The sequence below is a fragment of the Periophthalmus magnuspinnatus genome, chromosome 2, assembly GCF_009829125.3.
Source record: "Periophthalmus magnuspinnatus isolate fPerMag1 chromosome 2, fPerMag1.2.pri, whole genome shotgun sequence".
NCBI classification, from domain to species: Eukaryota; Metazoa; Chordata; class Actinopteri; order Gobiiformes; family Gobiidae; genus Periophthalmus; species Periophthalmus magnuspinnatus.
The window spans coordinates 6063325-6081063 of record NC_047127.1 but is presented as its reverse complement, the minus strand read 5'-3'; the positions used below and the strand labels follow the sequence as shown (position 1 = coordinate 6081063).

At 40.5% G+C, this 17739-nt stretch overlaps 1 protein-coding gene across 1 annotated transcript in view; it reads right to left on the bottom strand.

Annotated features, from left to right (window-relative positions):
• Positions 1-17386, bottom strand: part of acvr2ab (activin A receptor type 2Ab) — a 33281-nt gene extending 15895 nt beyond the window's left edge. The window contains exons 1-3 of the mRNA XM_033977520.2: positions 16448-17386; positions 2703-2910; positions 1839-1972 (exon numbers count right to left, since the gene is read on the bottom strand). Of these exons, the coding sequence (XP_033833411.1) occupies positions 1839-1972; positions 2703-2910; positions 16448-16502 (397 nt within the window). The 5' untranslated portion in view covers positions 16503-17386. The remainder of the gene's footprint in view (positions 1-1838; positions 1973-2702; positions 2911-16447) is intronic.
• Positions 17387-17739: the final 353 nt, after the last annotated feature.

Below are 17739 nucleotides of genomic sequence, written 5' to 3'. Positions count from 1 at the left end.
CATTTGAGAGCAGTATCTGTACTTTCTACTCCACTACGTTTTTTAACTAGACTGAAAAGTAAAAGTATTTTTTATTGTTGTTTGTTTTCAAACGATTCAGTTGTTTCTGCTGAACAAAATTCAGCACAAATCTTTATCAAAATCGATATATTTGAAGCTTTATAAGACCTCAAAGTATGTGCGAAATACTTTACTTGAGTTTTTTTTTTTTTTTGCGCCGGTCCCTGAACTTTTACTTAAGTAACAAAATTGAGTACTTCTTCCACCGCTGTATTTTTAACTTAAATTGTGCACTGTTTATATCACGATCTGAACGGTTGTTTCGGAGTTGCGTTCCTCTGACACTCTGGGTTGGTGGATTACCGAAGCGTCTCGTGACATCATTTAATCCAGGTCCAAAAATAAGTGAACTAGGGATGAACTATGAGTGAACTACGTGTGACCCGTGTCCTCCTCCTCCTCCTCCTCCTCTTCGCCATCACATCCCTGCAGCGGCTGTTCTGTTGCTCCTCCCTCTCCAGCTGTGACGCCATGGCTAAGTACACATCAAATAGTCATGCAATCGTAGTAACTAAATTGGAGGCATCCACTGAAGTGACTGGTTAAAGCGGTTTGGGTCCAGCTACAAATACTCAAAACAGATCTGCTATAAAAGGTGCAAATTCATCACAAAAATATTACCCAAAAAAATCCATCATAATTCAATACATTCACAAATTCAAACAGATATTAATTAAATAAATATTAAATACCTCCATTTTTTTTTTAGTATCCCAATTATGATTCACGGATTTTTTTATGCCGATCCAATAGAAATGTGCTAAAACTCGCCTGTAAATATCTTGGTTGGGTTTCAAGCTTGGCACAAAAAAAAGTGTGGAACTCTCACTCTATTGCCTGTTGGACGACTAAAACTATTTTTAAAGCAGTGGTAAAATATGTAATCGCAGAAGGTATCACACTGTTCAAATTTTTTACATTTCCAAAACAACAACACAATCCACTTTTTATCCATTTATGTTTAGTCTGACATGTGAATACAGTTATATGATGGAATAAGAGAGTGTTTTGCTACTTTTTAAACACTGCCTATACTTTTTATGTCATTTAAATGTACTACAACCTCAACCACAGCCCTTTTTACCATAAACCTCTCCCAGAACTGTGTAGTCACGTTTTGCGCGGTTATGTCTTTGCACTAAAGTGTTCAAATAAAGTTGCATGTTTTAGGCAGCAAGTCGAGCCAAAACTAAATATCGGCTTCTGCTGGAGGTTTACGGCCGAGAGCTGAGACGCTAAAAAGTGAAAATATCAGCCCAGTATATCGACCAAGTGATATGCAGAGAACACTGGAGATATGTATGAGCACGTATGTCCCCTCGCTCTTGCATGGGTGCCGCCTCGCTCTTGCATGGGTGCCCCCTCGCTCTTGCATGGGTGCCCCCTCGCTCTTGCATGGGTGCCCCCTCGCTCTTGCATGGGTGCCCCCTCGCTCTTGCATGGGTGCCGCCTCGCTCTTGCATGGGTGCCCCCTCGCTCTTGCATGGGTGCCGCCTCGCTCTTGCATGGGTGCCGCCTCGCTCTTGCATGGGTGCCGCCTCGCTCTTGCATGGGTGCCGCCTCGCTCTTGCATGGGTGCCGCCTCGCTCTTGCATGGGTGCCCCCTCGCTCTTGCATGGGTGCCGCCTCGCTCTTGCATGGGTGCCCCCTCGCTCTTGCATGGGTGCCCCCTCTCTTGCCCTCTCTCTTAACCTCCCTCTTGCCTGGATAACCCTCTTGTATAGGTCCCCTCTCTTTCATGGTCACTCTCTCCCTGTGTACTCTCAGCGTGTACTCACTGTATGCGGTGGACTGGTGGGTCTGGCTCTGTGGAGGCCCGTCCGGAGCGTAGAGGAACTTCTCGTTGCACATGCTCCCCTCACAGCAGCAGAAGAACACATCAGGGCTCTCCTTCTTCTCCACACACTCCGTACTGGAGGGGTAAAAGAAAAGGCCGAGGTAAAATGAGGTATAAAACAAAACAATGCCACATCAAGTTTGAATATGTGGTGAAAATGCAGTACTGACAGTAATGTGAGTGCTTTGTGTTCGGACTTGAACTGCTCTGAAATACATATATCAAGACTACACCGAATCGAAGTATGTTTTCTGTGGTTGGCACATTTTCCGTAAAAGATTTGAGGGATTTGATCATAATGCTAAGGTCAGCCATCCGACAAGTTAACAAAAAGTTTTTTTTCAGAGCCTAAAAATGTTTTGCGACCTAAAAAAATTTTAAAATACAAGTTACGGGTTAAGTAAGTATTTTGACAGAACTTGACCAGCCTAGAATGTCATTTATTTTCAAGTGTTTGCAGTGTCAAAATTGTAATAAATGAGAAAATAAAAAAGGATCTCGAAAAAACAATATTAAAGTCTGAAAAAAAAAACAAAAAAAAAAAAACCCAAAAAACCTCAATTTATTTTTTTTTTATAAATGTGCTTGTATATCTTATTTTTTTTAATTAAATATATTCCTCTTTTTTTTTTTTTGGTCAAATTTAGCTTTATCCAAACTACAAACTTAATTACCGTCCCTTTGCTACCCCATCTGACCCCACCCACACCCTCATCTGACCCCACCCAAGCCCTCACCTGACCTCTCCCTCACCCTCACCTCGATCAGACCCCGCCCACACCCTCCTCCATCGTCCCCCCCTCACCTGTCGTAGCAGTTGACGTCGTCGAGCCAGCAGCCCTGCTTAACCACCTCCACGTTCCCGGAGACGTTCTTCCATGTGGCGAAGCAGTGCAGCCTCTTGTCCTTGTCGCCGTAGCAGGGCTCGATGCCGCTGCGGTTGGTGCGCTCCTTCTCCCAGCTCGAGTTGTAGTACGCACACTCCTGCGTCTCCGAGCGGCCCAAGATGGCTCCTGTAGACGGGGGGACAGAAGAGAGGGACACAGCATTAGGTACAGTATCACAATAAAAACAATAAAAAACATGACCATCTATTAAGAATATTCATTTCTTGAGCCAACACAGATACAAAGAATTTCCGATATCGATGTCAAGATTTTAAAATCCAATGAAAGACTCGCAAATTTATGTAAAGTTATAATAAAGTTCCCATATTAACTTTTCACTTTTCCTGCATGATTTTTCATTCATTCTATCAGTTATTTAACTAGGAAAAAAACTCACTGATTTGGCAGAAGCACATATTTAACAAGTTAGTCATTCACAAAAACACACAGTATTAGTCACGATTCCCAGAAATGAATTTTGTGTAGACATCAATACAAATATCAGAGAAAACCCTCTGATATCACTGATACTGATAATGGAACTGGTGTGTCAACGTCCCTATATATATATCAATATACACACAACATTGACTAGGGGAAAGATGTTTTATCCAATCTAATTACAGAAAGAGCTCCTCACTTTGGATTGCCAGTTCCTAAGACTAATATCAGTTTGCAAATAGGTGGATGCTTTCTTCTGCCACTAAAAAGTACTTTATTGCAGATACGTGAAGAGCAAAAACCAGAAACCTTCTTGTTATGAGCCTAGAAAACAAATCACTATCCCACTATACGCCCCACTGCGGGTCTTTCCCCCAATCTGTTGATGTAATTATATTGTGTATATTTGAGTAAAATTCAAGTGAAGACAGAGCTGACAGAACAGCTGCTCTACCACACTCATTATGGGGCGACAGGTGGGGGGCTTTTCCCCGAGTATAGGGGCCCGAGGCTGGACAGAGAGTGGGCGAACTGTTTCCTTGTTGACCATGGAGGGATTTTGGGCTATAGCTTCTTCAAGAATATGAAACTCGACAATGTTTTGGGATTGAAACATAAATTTACTGCAAAACTAATAGAAGAATCCCATGCATTTCAGTCATGTTTGTAAAGGTCTTGTAAAGTTGTTTTGTCTGTTTTTTGTTTTTGTTTTTTTTATTTAAATGTTACTTTGACGTTTATTTGGTATTCAAAAAGGAGGAAGTGTCTGGATTGTGGGAAGTCTGGCAATCCCTGCTTAGACTACTGCCTCCCCGACCTGGCCCAAGATAAGTGGAAGAAAATAGATGGATTCCTAAACAAGACAAACTTTGACTATTTTTTTGTTAAACGCTGATAATTCCAAGTTGCTTGCCTTAAGTACTGATAGAGGATGGACTGTAGACCTCTCCATTAAAAACCCAAGCTGATCATTCACAATTAAAAATGCCTGAATCTTGATTTTAATTAAAATTCAATTAATCCTCCCTCAAATGCTAAACTTTCAACTAGTTTAACCCTGTAAAACGATCATTCCTGGAGCTGCTCGAGGGGCAAAAACACAGACAGAAGCTGAAAAGACTGAAAACCTGGCGCCAAATATGACTGCGGTTTGTGGAACTACAGCACTTCCATCAAAGCAAAAGGTGTCTATATTCACACAATCAGATCTTAAAGAGACAGTTACTCTCCAGAACAGGCAGCGACATGTTTCTAAAGGAGGTATGTCAAGGTCTACCCAAATCACAACACTATGTACTTTCAACAGTTTCTTCAGTTTATAGTAGTGCAATCGAAATCACAATTTGAATGGAAGCAATTAGTCTTATTTTGCATAAAAACCGCTAACCCTGTCATTTACATCTGTATAAACATGTCCTGAAATGTGATTCTCGTATTTGTTTATCAGTTCCTATTACAGTGTCTTTGTCAGTTATTTTGGATGCGTTTACGATGTGAACTTTGAACCCATCTAGTCGCAATCACTTAGGCCTGTCAGAAGGGAGCACGGATTGAACCACTGATCTTCCGGTAAGTGAGTGAAAGCTAAACTATTCCCCTTACAGCCATTTTACTACAAAAAAACAGAAAAATGATGGTTTTAAAGTCTGTTTTTGAGTCTTGATCACAATTTGTATTGACACGATACTCAAATTTTGAACTATTCTGGGACCAAGGAATATACTGGATACCGATTCCAATACCATGACGATAATTTAAAAAACACTTTTATTAACCAAAAGAACGTGATTTTCAACATGTGTGGTATGTATGCGGTCTTATACTTCTTCTGGTACAGTTCAAGATCATTCTAAAGCTATTCAGGTTTAGTGAAAGTGACTTTTTTTAGTCGCTGATACCGATACTTGCTCAAATGAGTATCTAGTTTTGATATTAGATTAAGTAGCATCGATTAGCATCTCATTTTTGATACTTCTGACAAAATCAAATATGGCCGCTTCTAATGGGACCTTTCCTTGCTTCTAGGACCACCTTATGATGTCACAAGGTGGAACAGCCCGTTTTGAGCTCTGAAGAAAGACACAGCGTCAATATGCAAGTTTATTCAAATATGTATAAACAAAGTAAAAGCATAAATAACTCAGGAATCGGGAATAAAAGCTAAAAATTTTAAATATTTCGGAAAACAGTACAACACAAAATGGTGCAAACAGTTGGTGAACTTTACACGGGACAAAATGGCGTTTCGGTGGAAGAATGTTTACGCAGGATATGAATATTTGTCCACTTCATAAAGAGCGACGCATTCAAACGGCCGCAGTGATGTGTGCATAAAAGAAGACGTATTACTGTTAGCATAGCCTGTTCTGGCGCATTTAGCCTCTTTCACTGTCACCCACTTTACCCTGGACAAACATAACATGGGACCAACCCTTCCCTTTCCTTTCTCCTGGGCTTTTATTATCATTTCTTGTTATTGCAGTAGTTTTAAGCCAGATGCCCTTCCATTCTCAACCCTGTTAGCGGTAACTTTAAAGCTAGCACAGTGTCAATCAATCATCCTGGCGTGTCATTTTGGGCTTAGCGTTTACTGGTTTTTCAGGCACATTTTTAAGTTGCACAAAAAACAGGTGAACAAAATTATCCAGAAAATTACACGATATGGCTTTAAATTGAGGTTGTACAATATAAAAGTCTGTCAAGCTCAAATCATCTCCACAGTTTAAATGTTACTCCAGTATGTTTACTTCATTCACTTTGTTCCGTTAAGCCAGAGGTGGGTAGAAACGCCAAAAATTGTACTAAAGTAAGAGTCGCATTACTTCAAAATAACATTACTCAAGTAGAAGTACAAAGTAGTGGTCCAAGTAAAAAAGTATTCGGGAAAATTACTACTGTCGGGACGCAACATCTGCATTTTAATTTAATATAATTGGAAATATATTTAATAATACAGCAAAAGACGAAGTTTAAATCTTCAGCCTTAACGACCCTATTCAACCTTTAATGGCCCTCCTATTGCCCTCTTTTGTTGCTTTTTGTTTGCTTAATTGTTTGATTAGCTTTTGCAAAAGTGAAAAATGCAACATAAAATACCTAACTAATCATATTGTTGCTAGCAAAATTAGCTATAGGGGCTATGTTTCAAAATACACTATGGCCATGGCAAAAATGTTCAAGTTTGGGTCCAACTAGGCAATTCTGTGCGACGATTATCATGGTCAAAACAATTGCGATTAACGATTATATTAAATATTACGATAATGATTGAATTTGTTATGAATATTAATAGTTATAACTTTAATATTATGAATGAGTTTCATGTTTAAAAAGCTGTTACAGTATTGTACTTTGTTATCAGTGAAAACAATGACAATTTAGCAGAAAATATTATGTATTAGCAGGGCCGTCGACTGAAATTTAATAACCCTCACATTGGGCCCCCCTCTAATACAAATTAATAGGAAGAGGGTTCAATTCTGGTTGTTTTTTCTGCACATTTAGGTGATCTAATGGTGATTATCTTTGTTGCCGATTATCACATTATATAAAACTATTATTATCAACCCTTTTTATCACGACGAACAATATTTTTATGTTTATTGTCCTTTCCCTAGTTCCAACCTGAAAAAAAAACAGTAACAAAGAACTACTGTCTCAGGGTTATGGACAAATACAAGCCAATTTACATTATTTTACTTCTTTATGTAGCAATTTGTCTGCTGTCTTGCCTTTCATCACAGGGGACAATAGAAGTACTCAAGAGAAAAAGGACCACTCCAATCTGAGAGAACACGCCGGAAAAGTCTAGAAGCGGAAACAATGAGAATGAGAATTTATTGCAAAGTAATTTAGTCGTTTAATTATGATTTGAGCTCGAGTTTGAAAAAGTAACTTAGTATTACCATATTAGCCAAAGCAATCTATGTTTTTGATCAATAAAATTCGAATCTCGTGTTTTATCTATAACTGAAACGCTCGCCGACATGTTTATTACAATGGAATCATATTTTTTTAAAAGTCAAAGCAATTACTACAACAATGAGGTACACATTTTCACTTCTCACTTAGGCGTGACCACAAATGCCACAACAATTCTATTACAAAGCCTAGATCACAAGAACGTTAACGATGTCGCCGAGCCAGAAACATCTGCTTCTTCTGAGGGTTCACACTTCCTCAATACTGTGATACTACTGCGCTCACCGCCATTGTACTCTTGCCTTTTTTTTTTTTTTTGGTACTGTATGTTTGAGGAAAACAAACAAATCCAGTAGTATTGGTAGTAGCCTTGTAGTAATGGTATTGGTAGTAGTGGAATAATAGTATTGATAGCAATAGTATACATAGTATCGGTAGTAGTACTAGTCGGCTATTGGTGGTAGTAGTAGTTGTAGTATTGGTAGGAATAGTATTGGCAGTAGTACTAGCAGCAGTAGTAGTAGTCGTAGTAGTAGTAGAGGTAGCAGTTGTAGCAGTAATAGTAGTAGTAGTAGCACGAGTAGTAGTAGTAGTAGCAGTAGCTGTAGTAGTAGTAGTAGAGGTAGTGGTTGTAGCAGTAATAGTAGTAGTAGTGGCACTAGTAGTAGTAGTAGCAGTGGTTGTTGTAGTAGCAGCCCGAGTAGTACAAGCAGTAGTAGCAGTTGTTGTACTAGCAGTAATAGTAGTAGCAGTTGTTGTACTAGCAGCGGAAGTAGTAGTAGTAGTAGCAGTAGTACTTGCAGTAATAGTAGTAGCGGTAGTAGTAGCAGGAGCAGTAGTAGCAGTTGTTGTAGTAGCAGCAGTAGTAGTAGTACTAGCAGTAGTAGTAGTTAGTAGTATAGCGGTTGTTGTATTAGCAGTAGTAGTAGCAGTAGTAGTAGCAGTAGCAGTAGTTAGTAGTATAGCGGTTGTTGTATTAGCAGTAGTAGCAGCAGTAGTAGTAGCAGTAGCAGTAGCAGTAGCAGTAGTACTAGCGGTAGTAGTAGTTAGTAGTATAGCGGTTGTTGTATTAGCAGTAGTAGTAGCAGTAGTAGTAGCAGTAGCAGTAGTACTAGCGGTAGTAGTAGTTAGTAGTATAGCGGTTGTTGTATTAGCAGTAGTAGTAGCAGTAGTAGCAGTAGTAGTAACAGTAGCAGTACATATATCTTAAGGACTAGTGGTTAAGAGGAATGTGTGTTCAATCTCACACAACAACAGCACCAGGATAATGGAACAGATTAAACTTGGCAGATAAAGTGAAAATTGTCGGTAACTTATTAGCGTACTTCCTGTGTTGTTCTGCCCCAACCTGTTCTGTCATATCAGAGTATTTCAACAGTTTAGATCGACCAATCAGAGCGAGCACCGAGCCTGTCCCTCCGGTTTACCCGCGGGGCCTCCTCACGCACTAACAACAAATATGCAATAGTGATTAGATAGGTAATGTATTTTTGAAAACAACAATGTGGTTTGTTATGGACGTTTTAAACCGGGAGTCTTACATTTTGCGTCAAGACTGAAACATGAACTCTTAAACTAATACAAGAATCCAGTACATTTCAGATGTCATTATTTCGCCTGTAATGTTCCACAGTACGGCAGGCAACGCCACCAGGCCAAATTACATGCCAGATCTGTGGAGACTCAAGGCTGCTCTCAAAAATATGACGTTTTGTAATGGTATTTTGAGCAATGAAAAACATCTGTAATTGAATCAATGCGAGATTGATCATTTTAATGCCAGACTGCGTGGAACATTCCATGCAGTAACATCTCCATGGAAATTCAGGCCTGTACCTAAAAAGTTACATAGTGCAAGTTTAAAAGTCCTGTATTACATAAAATGGACTCTTGTAAGCTTTAACTCATATTATAATGTTGTTGCCGCATCAAAAACGTACTTTGAGTTGTGTTTTCTTTCATTCACACATGTTTGAGTAACAATTTATTATTAGTCTGTCTATATCTCAAAAACTCAAAATGCTCTGTTCCACCTTGTGATGTCATGAAGTGGTGGTTTTCTAGTTAACAGCTCCTTTTACCTTTAGTTTAGTAGAGATTTGCCAGGCTGAAATTATCCTAATTATTCGAGCGAATCTTTACGGAGTTTAAAAACACAGTGGAGCACTTCCCGTATTACCCCATGACATCACAAGGTGGAACAAAGTGTTTTCCGAATGAGAAAAGAACCCTAAATATGCAGGATTTGTGCGTTAAACATGTGCGAATGAAACAACATGCAACTCCAGGTCGGTTTGTGATGAGGAAACAACATTAAAACATAGATTAGAAACACAAAGCGTACATTATGACTGACTGAATTTGTGTACTATTACTTCAGTATCACACAAAATGAGGAGGCACCACTTGGGTGAGAGCGGGGGTCAAATTGTCCCCACTCAGCAAACTGACCCAATCCCTATAATCCTCAATGGAATGCCCAGTACAAGAGCCGGCACTGTTGGCCAGAGTGTGAAAATCCTATACAACCACGTAACCGTTTTAGGCAAGTTTACTTTTTCATAGCACGTCTGCACACTTTGCTACTGTTAGATCAACTTTCCACTAAAAATACTTGTAAAAAAAAACAACCCAAAGAGCCACGTGCCACATTCCATACATTCTGCACAGTACGGTTAGTTCAAAGTTTCTCTCAAAACATGGCTGGATTACGTCATAAATTCCTATAGGCTAATCCTGAGGTGTTTTAACGGCTGGGGTTGTAGAATTTGATTGATGTCATAACTTCAAACGGTGGGCAGGGGTTTCTATTAATGCTGCGCTATGGGAGATTCACTGTTTTTGAAAGAAATTATCACAAATGTTGGACTATAGACTGTATAAAGAAGTGGATTTAGTGAGTGTCACGTTAGCCATAGCGTTCCGTCAAATGAAGCTCGACGAGGCTAGCGGTTATAGCGGCGGATCTGGAGTAGCGTTCCATATTTGGATATTTGGCCCCGCGTATCATAGCAACCAAAGAGCCAATCTGGAGCGAGGCTGTTGAAGGTAACGCCCCTTTGCTGGTTAAGCACAGAGCAGGCGCTGTCAATTAAAAAATTGTTGCTAACGCTAGCTGGCGCGACTTTGGAGAAAGAAAGCACCTGATTTGTCTGTTATTTATGTTCATATCTTGATTTACAAACACTATAGCGAAATAAATTAACCCGCGCTACATGATCCTGGTATTTTTATGACCAAAATGACAAACTGGAGAATAACATTTACAGAGATGGGCGACAGTTTTTCAACAGAAAGTGAATTGGAGCGAGTCGATGAAGCCAGACGTGCGCAATCATTCTCACTTCCTATTTGAAACGCGACAGCTAGCCATGTCAATTTAGATATACAGTCTATGTGTCGGACCTTATAACTTATTCGTTAAAACATCGGCTTCACAAGGTTCTTCAAGAAGTTCTTCCCACTGCCAATACTCCCGTCTTTGGGGATTACGTAACGGTACCGCTTTCTGTAACTATTGTGAAAAAGTAATGTGACTTTTTGTTGTTTATTTATACTGACAGAGAAGGCGTTGAACTTTGCGCCAGTTTTTGTTTCGTGTGGATAGGCAAAGTCAACAAACCAGGTCAACAAATCTGCAATCTGACATTAAAACAGTACCACCACAGAATCCTGAGCTGTCCACCCACTCGGAATCGCTGATATGGTTGGATAAATAAAGTAGGGTAATGGACCTGCGGTGACTAATGCTGTATATAGGTTGTATTCAGTTAGGGGTGGTTGCTATGGCGATTTAACCATCAAAAACAGCAGTTATATTCAGATTTATCATAATTTTCGCACGTCAAATTTCCCAAAACTGGTGCAAAAGAGAAGAGGGAGTATTTGATAAGATTCCTGGCATTCTCTATAATGAAAACGAATTGGTGGCCTTGGTTCTGAAAATACTTTGCAAATACATCTGGATAGGAGTTTCAACAGTCATACTGAAGAAACTAGTCATCTAGAGAGTACTGCGCGCCATGACGGTAAAAGTATTTGTATCACCGCACTCCTAGCTTAAATCATCTGTCAACAAGATATTTTTTTGTACTGAAATCTAAACCAATTCTCAACACAAGCTTAAAATAGTTAAAGCTGCACTATGTAAACTCTGGTGGAACGACCGCCAACTGCTTCTCGCCATGGAGATGTTATTGCTTTGCCTAGAATGTTCAACAGTACGGCATTAAACTTATGCATCTAGGGTGACAGTAGCGCGGTTGATAGTTGGCGCGTTTCTGGCGGTTCGAATCCCATTCTCGACATAAACATCATTGGTATAGAGTGGTCAGATTCGGCGGCTCGCGGGTTCTCGGTGCTATTCCAGCTCCCACAGATGAACGCTGTTATTGTGTCCTTGGGCAAGACACTTAAGCCGCTTCGCTCTCGCCTTTCTTAATGTGTGTGCGGATGGACGTCGAGTGCTTTCTTGATGTAAAGCGCTTTGAGTGCCTTGAAGGTGGAAAAGCGCTATTTAAAAACGTGACCGTGACCATTTACGATCCATCTATATAGAGGCGTGGAAGTGATAGCTCCGCCAATCAAGTTACAGGTCAGATCTGTGGTTTGTGGTCACCGTAAGAATGTTTTTCCAATGTATGTAACAAAAGAAACGATGGAATGTAATAAACGTACATCTACATCGTAAATGTAGACAGTTTAACGTCATACTTTGGACTATTTTCCAAACCACACGCACACAAATAGGTTACGTATCGCAGCTTTAAAAGGCAACAGAACGTGTTAACTTTATTTGGTTTTATTTGTTATAAATACTATATTGACATCATAGATACCGAAACAGACCGACAAACTGGTTGACCTTGTGACCCCGATAGATTCGTATTTACTGTAAACCAAGGACTCAAGTCACAAGGCCGGGCAAAAATAAAAATCAACACAGTTTGGAGATTGAATTACAGCAGCGAAATACGAGACAATACACGAAGTGCCTCCTCTTTGGTAAAGGCTATAACTACTCGTCCAATAATGTTTGAAATTTCTATGACCTAATGCCACAAGAGGGCGCAAGGACTCATCTGTCTATGCACTGCAGAGTGAAGTAATCGGAACGAAGATAAAAAACAATGGAGCTCAACAGTTCTGGCCGCTCTGAAGTCCACTCTGGGTCTGGAAGTACATTTTCCATGCATAAACTTATGAAAAATTCAAAATATTAAGAGCTCAATGGCGTTGTGGAGGCTAACCATCTACGTGCTAACTATTATCCATAACATGGCTGTTTTAAATCCAAAAAACACATTTAAAACAAAAGATTCTGTGAAATACTTTAATCATTTAACAGATTTTAACGTTTCAGAAACTATAAAACTACAAACTAAAGAACTTTCATATAGATCATTAGTTGCTGCATCACTAATTAGCTCTGTGCAAGCTTTCAATCTTTTTTTTTTCTAATTTATGGCAAAAAATGTATGAAAAACTTACTTCTGGAACCAGGGCCCCAATTTGGAAAAGTACTACAAGACTAAAGATTATTATTATTGCAAATACTTGTCTGAAAGTCACGCTTTGCTTCTACTCGCAACATTGTCCAGCCCTACTTCACGATATAGAATCTTTTCCGACGAAGAGGAAGAGAGGAAAAGGAGGGGGAGTGATAAAAAATAAAAACAACAGAAGGTTGACAAACTGCCGGCCCCATACGTTTTAATCATGGATCAAAGAAAGAGAGCAGCCAGGCAGTCTACACCCCAACACAAGAGCCTCACTCCCCTTGAACAGCTCCACGTTATCTGCCCCCAAATCAAATACAGTAGAACTCTTCGCTATCCGATATGTTCTTCTACCTTCTACTTCTGATCTGAGTCAACCCCGTATATTGGCCTTTGCTAATAATAGTTTTCAGTCAAAGGTGCACTTATTTATTTCCTCTGCTATCAACATGTACTATCATAGAAATCATTGCCAACCCTGCAGTTTAGACCTCTACAAACTTGTTTTTAGCCTGACAGCAAACACTGCTCTCAGAACCAGTTTGGTTTAAAGACGGTAAAAATCAGGTACAGTTTAACTTTCTGTGAAAATTGTAACAAAAACTGTACCATCATTGACAAAGCCATTTTGAATGTAATCATTTTTTGACATGCTGCTGCATTGAGTTCAGGAGCCGGTAGCTGGGGCCCCTCACGCAGCACGGGGCCCTCTTCCATTTCAGTGAAGCCCCATGAAACCTAATCATGTTTTTTATTCTCTCCTCTTTTTTTCTCCAAATCTTGAGCCACACACATTACCGTCTGGTCTTATATCTGTGTAAACCCCTCAGTCGTCCAGTTAGGTTCCATAGTGGAAAGGTTCATTTCTGTCCTGCTAATGTGACCTTTCTTAGCATGAGTATCTAGTTTTGATACTAATTTTTAGTATTGATAAGTATCTTAGTCCAGCCCTAGTCCAGCCCTAGTCCAGAACTAGTCCAGAACTAGTCCAGAACTAGTCCAGAAACAAGGTCCTAGGTGCAGTTGCATGAGCCCGAGAAGAAACATGATGACCTCAGCTCCACATCTGCTGCACATCAGCCAAAAAATGTAAAAAAAAAAAAAAAAAAAAAGCATAAATAAATACATTACTGTCACAGTATACTGATGCAACAAGAAGTCTCAAATTTGGTCAAATGGGATATATATACATCTATAGACACCACAGCACAATAAATCAACTGTTTAAAAAAAGAAAATCGATAATCGCCAACCATGTCAACAATCCAAGACGTTTTTCCTCACAGTAAAAATAATACAAACATTTCCCATGGTGCAACACAAGCCATGATGCCAACAATGTATCCCTTTGTTAAACTGACATGAAGAATTATATATGGGCGACATATTTGGCGGCAACTGTATCTGATGTGAAAGTCGACTGCTGACCGGATCTGCTCGTGACCTTAACAACCTTTGAACCAGTTTAGAATTTGTTCTGGTAAATCTATCTTCTAGCTTTCATGCAATAATTTAAAAGAAGATGTATTGTGCTTGTGTCCGCTGTAAAGTTATAATCTATGACACCCGGTTCACTGACTTCCGGGTTAGAAAACTGCAGCACCCAATGGGAGAAGACGTTGCTGTAAACATCGTCGTGTAGCTGTCGGCACGTGCAACGGATAGCTGCACATGACGCTAGCGAGTCGCAGATTTTTTAATCATTTGTACCAAAATGATTACGCGACGCTGCCAAAATCCCACGCGTATCACCGATTAGGAAAACAAAACTGGAGAACGAAGAAGAACAGAACAGACCGGTGGGCGTGTACCGGTGGTGAAAGCAGAGAAACAACTATAAAAGCGTTCAACAGTGGATTTTTTTTTGCAGAATAAGTCTGCTTTAAGACCCTTCAAGGAAACAACTTTTACTTCAGCCCACGAACCACTGAAATGCATACTGCTCTACTTTCAAAACTGACTCATTATAAGAAATGCAAGACTTTCACTGACATTTTCGGTTAAAACATCAGAAAATATATGTTTTAGTCTTTTTTTACTCATTCCTTACGCCAAAAAAACATTACATGGGTAAAACTGACTATGAAAATCCAGTATTCCAAAGACAACTGCAAGTTTTTGTGTTTAACCTGTAAAAAAAATAAAAATAAAAATGCATAAGGGCCATTCTTAGGAAATTCCTCATTATTCTTTGACCTGGTAGAAAAGACCTTCAGCCAATCAGATCGATCAGAATGGAAAAACCGGGAAGTCACACATTTTTAATTAAAGTTGAGTGGGGGGGATGAGGGTTGTCCAATAACAGACCACTTCAGCATTAAGTGAATTTTCAACTTCAAATAAGATATAAATAATTAACTATTAGACCTAATTATATAATGCAATTATGTGATCTGTTCTGTCATGTTTGGCTGATTGGACGACTACAACTACTTCCACCAATACAACTACTACTACTGCAGCAACTACTACCGCAACTACGACTAATACGAAGATCTTTGCGTGTCATTCCTCCCCAAATTGCACCATAAAAGGATGTTAGGATGTTATGAGTGACAATAGTGAAACCACTTTCCTTGACCTTCACAAATGATAACATCACTGTGGCTACTGCATTTTACTGGGGACTTACATAAGACCCAGAGCAGGCTGCCACTAGGAGGGACATGCAGGCTCCGCTCACTCACTAACTCAATTGCGGCTAAAATCTCATTTGTACTGATAGTCCGTGAAGGGGCCCCCAGACTGAACCCTCATTACAGTGTAAGATGTATAATATTGAGGTCTATCTGATACTCATGCATTTTGGTGCTGGTTTAGTCCTGATTTCGGCCTGGTTTAGACTTCTAAGACCTAGAATGGTCCAATATTTTAGTCTCCACAGGATTGAAACCTGATTTAGTCTAATTTAGCCATAGTTTAGAATCCAGATTTCTAGTTACTTAGTCTTCATCCGAGTGATGCAGATTCAGGCCTGGTTTAGATCCAATCACAATAATTATCCCTACATTTGTCATATTGAAAGGCTTTTATTCTGCGCTCTTTTCTTTTAATGTCATTGATTATTTATGTTTTGATTTGCTGTATTGTGATTTTAATGTCTTTCTTATTCTGTAAAGCACTTTGGATTACTTTGTGTACGAATTGTGCTATACAAATAAACTTGCCTTGCCTTGCCCTTTATGTTATATTTAAACTTTCACCATTTCTCATAGTTTAGTTTTTGCGTGTTTGGGATGCAGACCTGGTTTATAATTCTCCAGATTTTGTTTCAGTCTTGTTTCAGTCCTGGTTCAGGTTTGGAATAGTTCTGGTTAAGTACTGGCTCAGAACTGGTGCAGACTTGGTAGCTCTGGTTTAGTCCTGATTCAGTCCAGGGTCAGGCTTGTAATAGGTTATTAGCCTAGTAGTTTAGTTCTGGTTCATGCTGGTTTAGTTCAGGGTCTGATTTGGCATAGAAAATGTTTGTAATTTAATTTAATGCAAGTGCATTTGAGCAGCTAGTCCTGGTTCAGCCCCGATTCAGGTTTGCTTTAGCACTGGTTTAGTCCAGGTTTAGTCCAGATTCATGCATGGTTCTAGGTCTCATTTAGCCCCAGTCCATTCCCTGGTTTAGTTTATCTCTGCACCTCATCTCACATGCAGCGGGCACTCGTACGTAGCCCACATCGTTGCGCGCATGACGCAAACATGGCACTGGACGCGCAGGAAAATGGAAGTCGGGGATTTGTGCCCTTCTCATCGGATTGCACTGCAGCACGATCCAAACACACACCCCAAAACACACATACACACACACCCACCTGATGAACACGAGATGAGGAACACGGCTATGGCCAGTTTTGTAGCGTTTCCCATTTTCCATCCGAATATATCCGCTGTCAACAAAGTGAAAAATAAACACCTCGCAAATTCTACCGTCTTCAGAGTCCAGTTAATTCTTTGCTGTGCCGTTTAGGGGTAGTGTCTGTTTAAAAGTGACATTTTAAAAAGAAAAAAAACAGTATAAATCCAAAATATTCCAGAGGTAGGAGGAGGAGGAGGCCTCAGGGGGAGCGGGATGGTAGGTCTATGCCCAGTTTTACGCACTGGCGCTGGGAGAAGACAGCGACTTGTTGGCATTCGAGCCGGAGCAGTCTACTATTAGTCCGATGTGAGGCATTGTCACAGCTTTTACGTATGCCTCTCGTGGTGTAAGCGTTCAGAGGCCAGAGGAAACAGGAGCCGCCGCGCCACAGCCGAGCCACAACCGACTAGAGCCAACATCCATCGGCCTTGGAAGCTCAGATCACTCCGCTGTCCGATCCGACCTCGCCTCCCAGCAGCTCCGTCGCATTGCTCGTTCACAAAACGACAAAAAAACGCGCAGGGATTGGCATTTACATTCACCGGAGACGTTAGATTAGGTAGAAGTTGTGTTTTATCCCACGTAGAGCGCGCTGGATCGACGCGGTGCAGCTCGGCCACAACCTGCTCTCCGTTCGTCCCAGAAGGAAACGCACGGCGCGCAGCTCTGGCGCCTGTCAGCCTGTTCCAAAGTCACGCAAACACCGTCCCGTGGGTCCGAACGGCATCGGCGCAAGAGCACAAACGATATGGCGTGACGCATCCACCGCTAATGTCACGCGTAATCCACGTAGCACGAGCAGCGATCGAGTTCAGGGCGAGCAGCTTTTTTTTTCTCCCCCCTCAAGTCCGTCTTCTTCGTCTTCTCCTCGTCTTCTCGGCTCGGGACGATTTCAAGATGGCGTTTGTGAGAGGCGTCAAGTCAGCAGCGTTCACGGGAGTTTCCGGGGACGCACAGGAAAAGATGATTTGTTTGGTCATTTGTGTGCTGTTATTTTATCTAGTTTATGTGTTTAGAAGAGCTACGACAGATAAACTATGTAAGGCTGACAGTACAATCTCAACAATGCAATATACTGCTGTTGTGCTCTTGGGCAAGACACTTCAATACTGCTGATATAGAACCTACAGTCAGTGGTTGCACTTGTTACGTGTAGTTAGCGCTTTCATTCACACATGTTTGCGTAATCCTGCATTATTAGTCAATCTGCAACCCTCAAAATGCTCTGTTCCACCTTGTGATGTCATG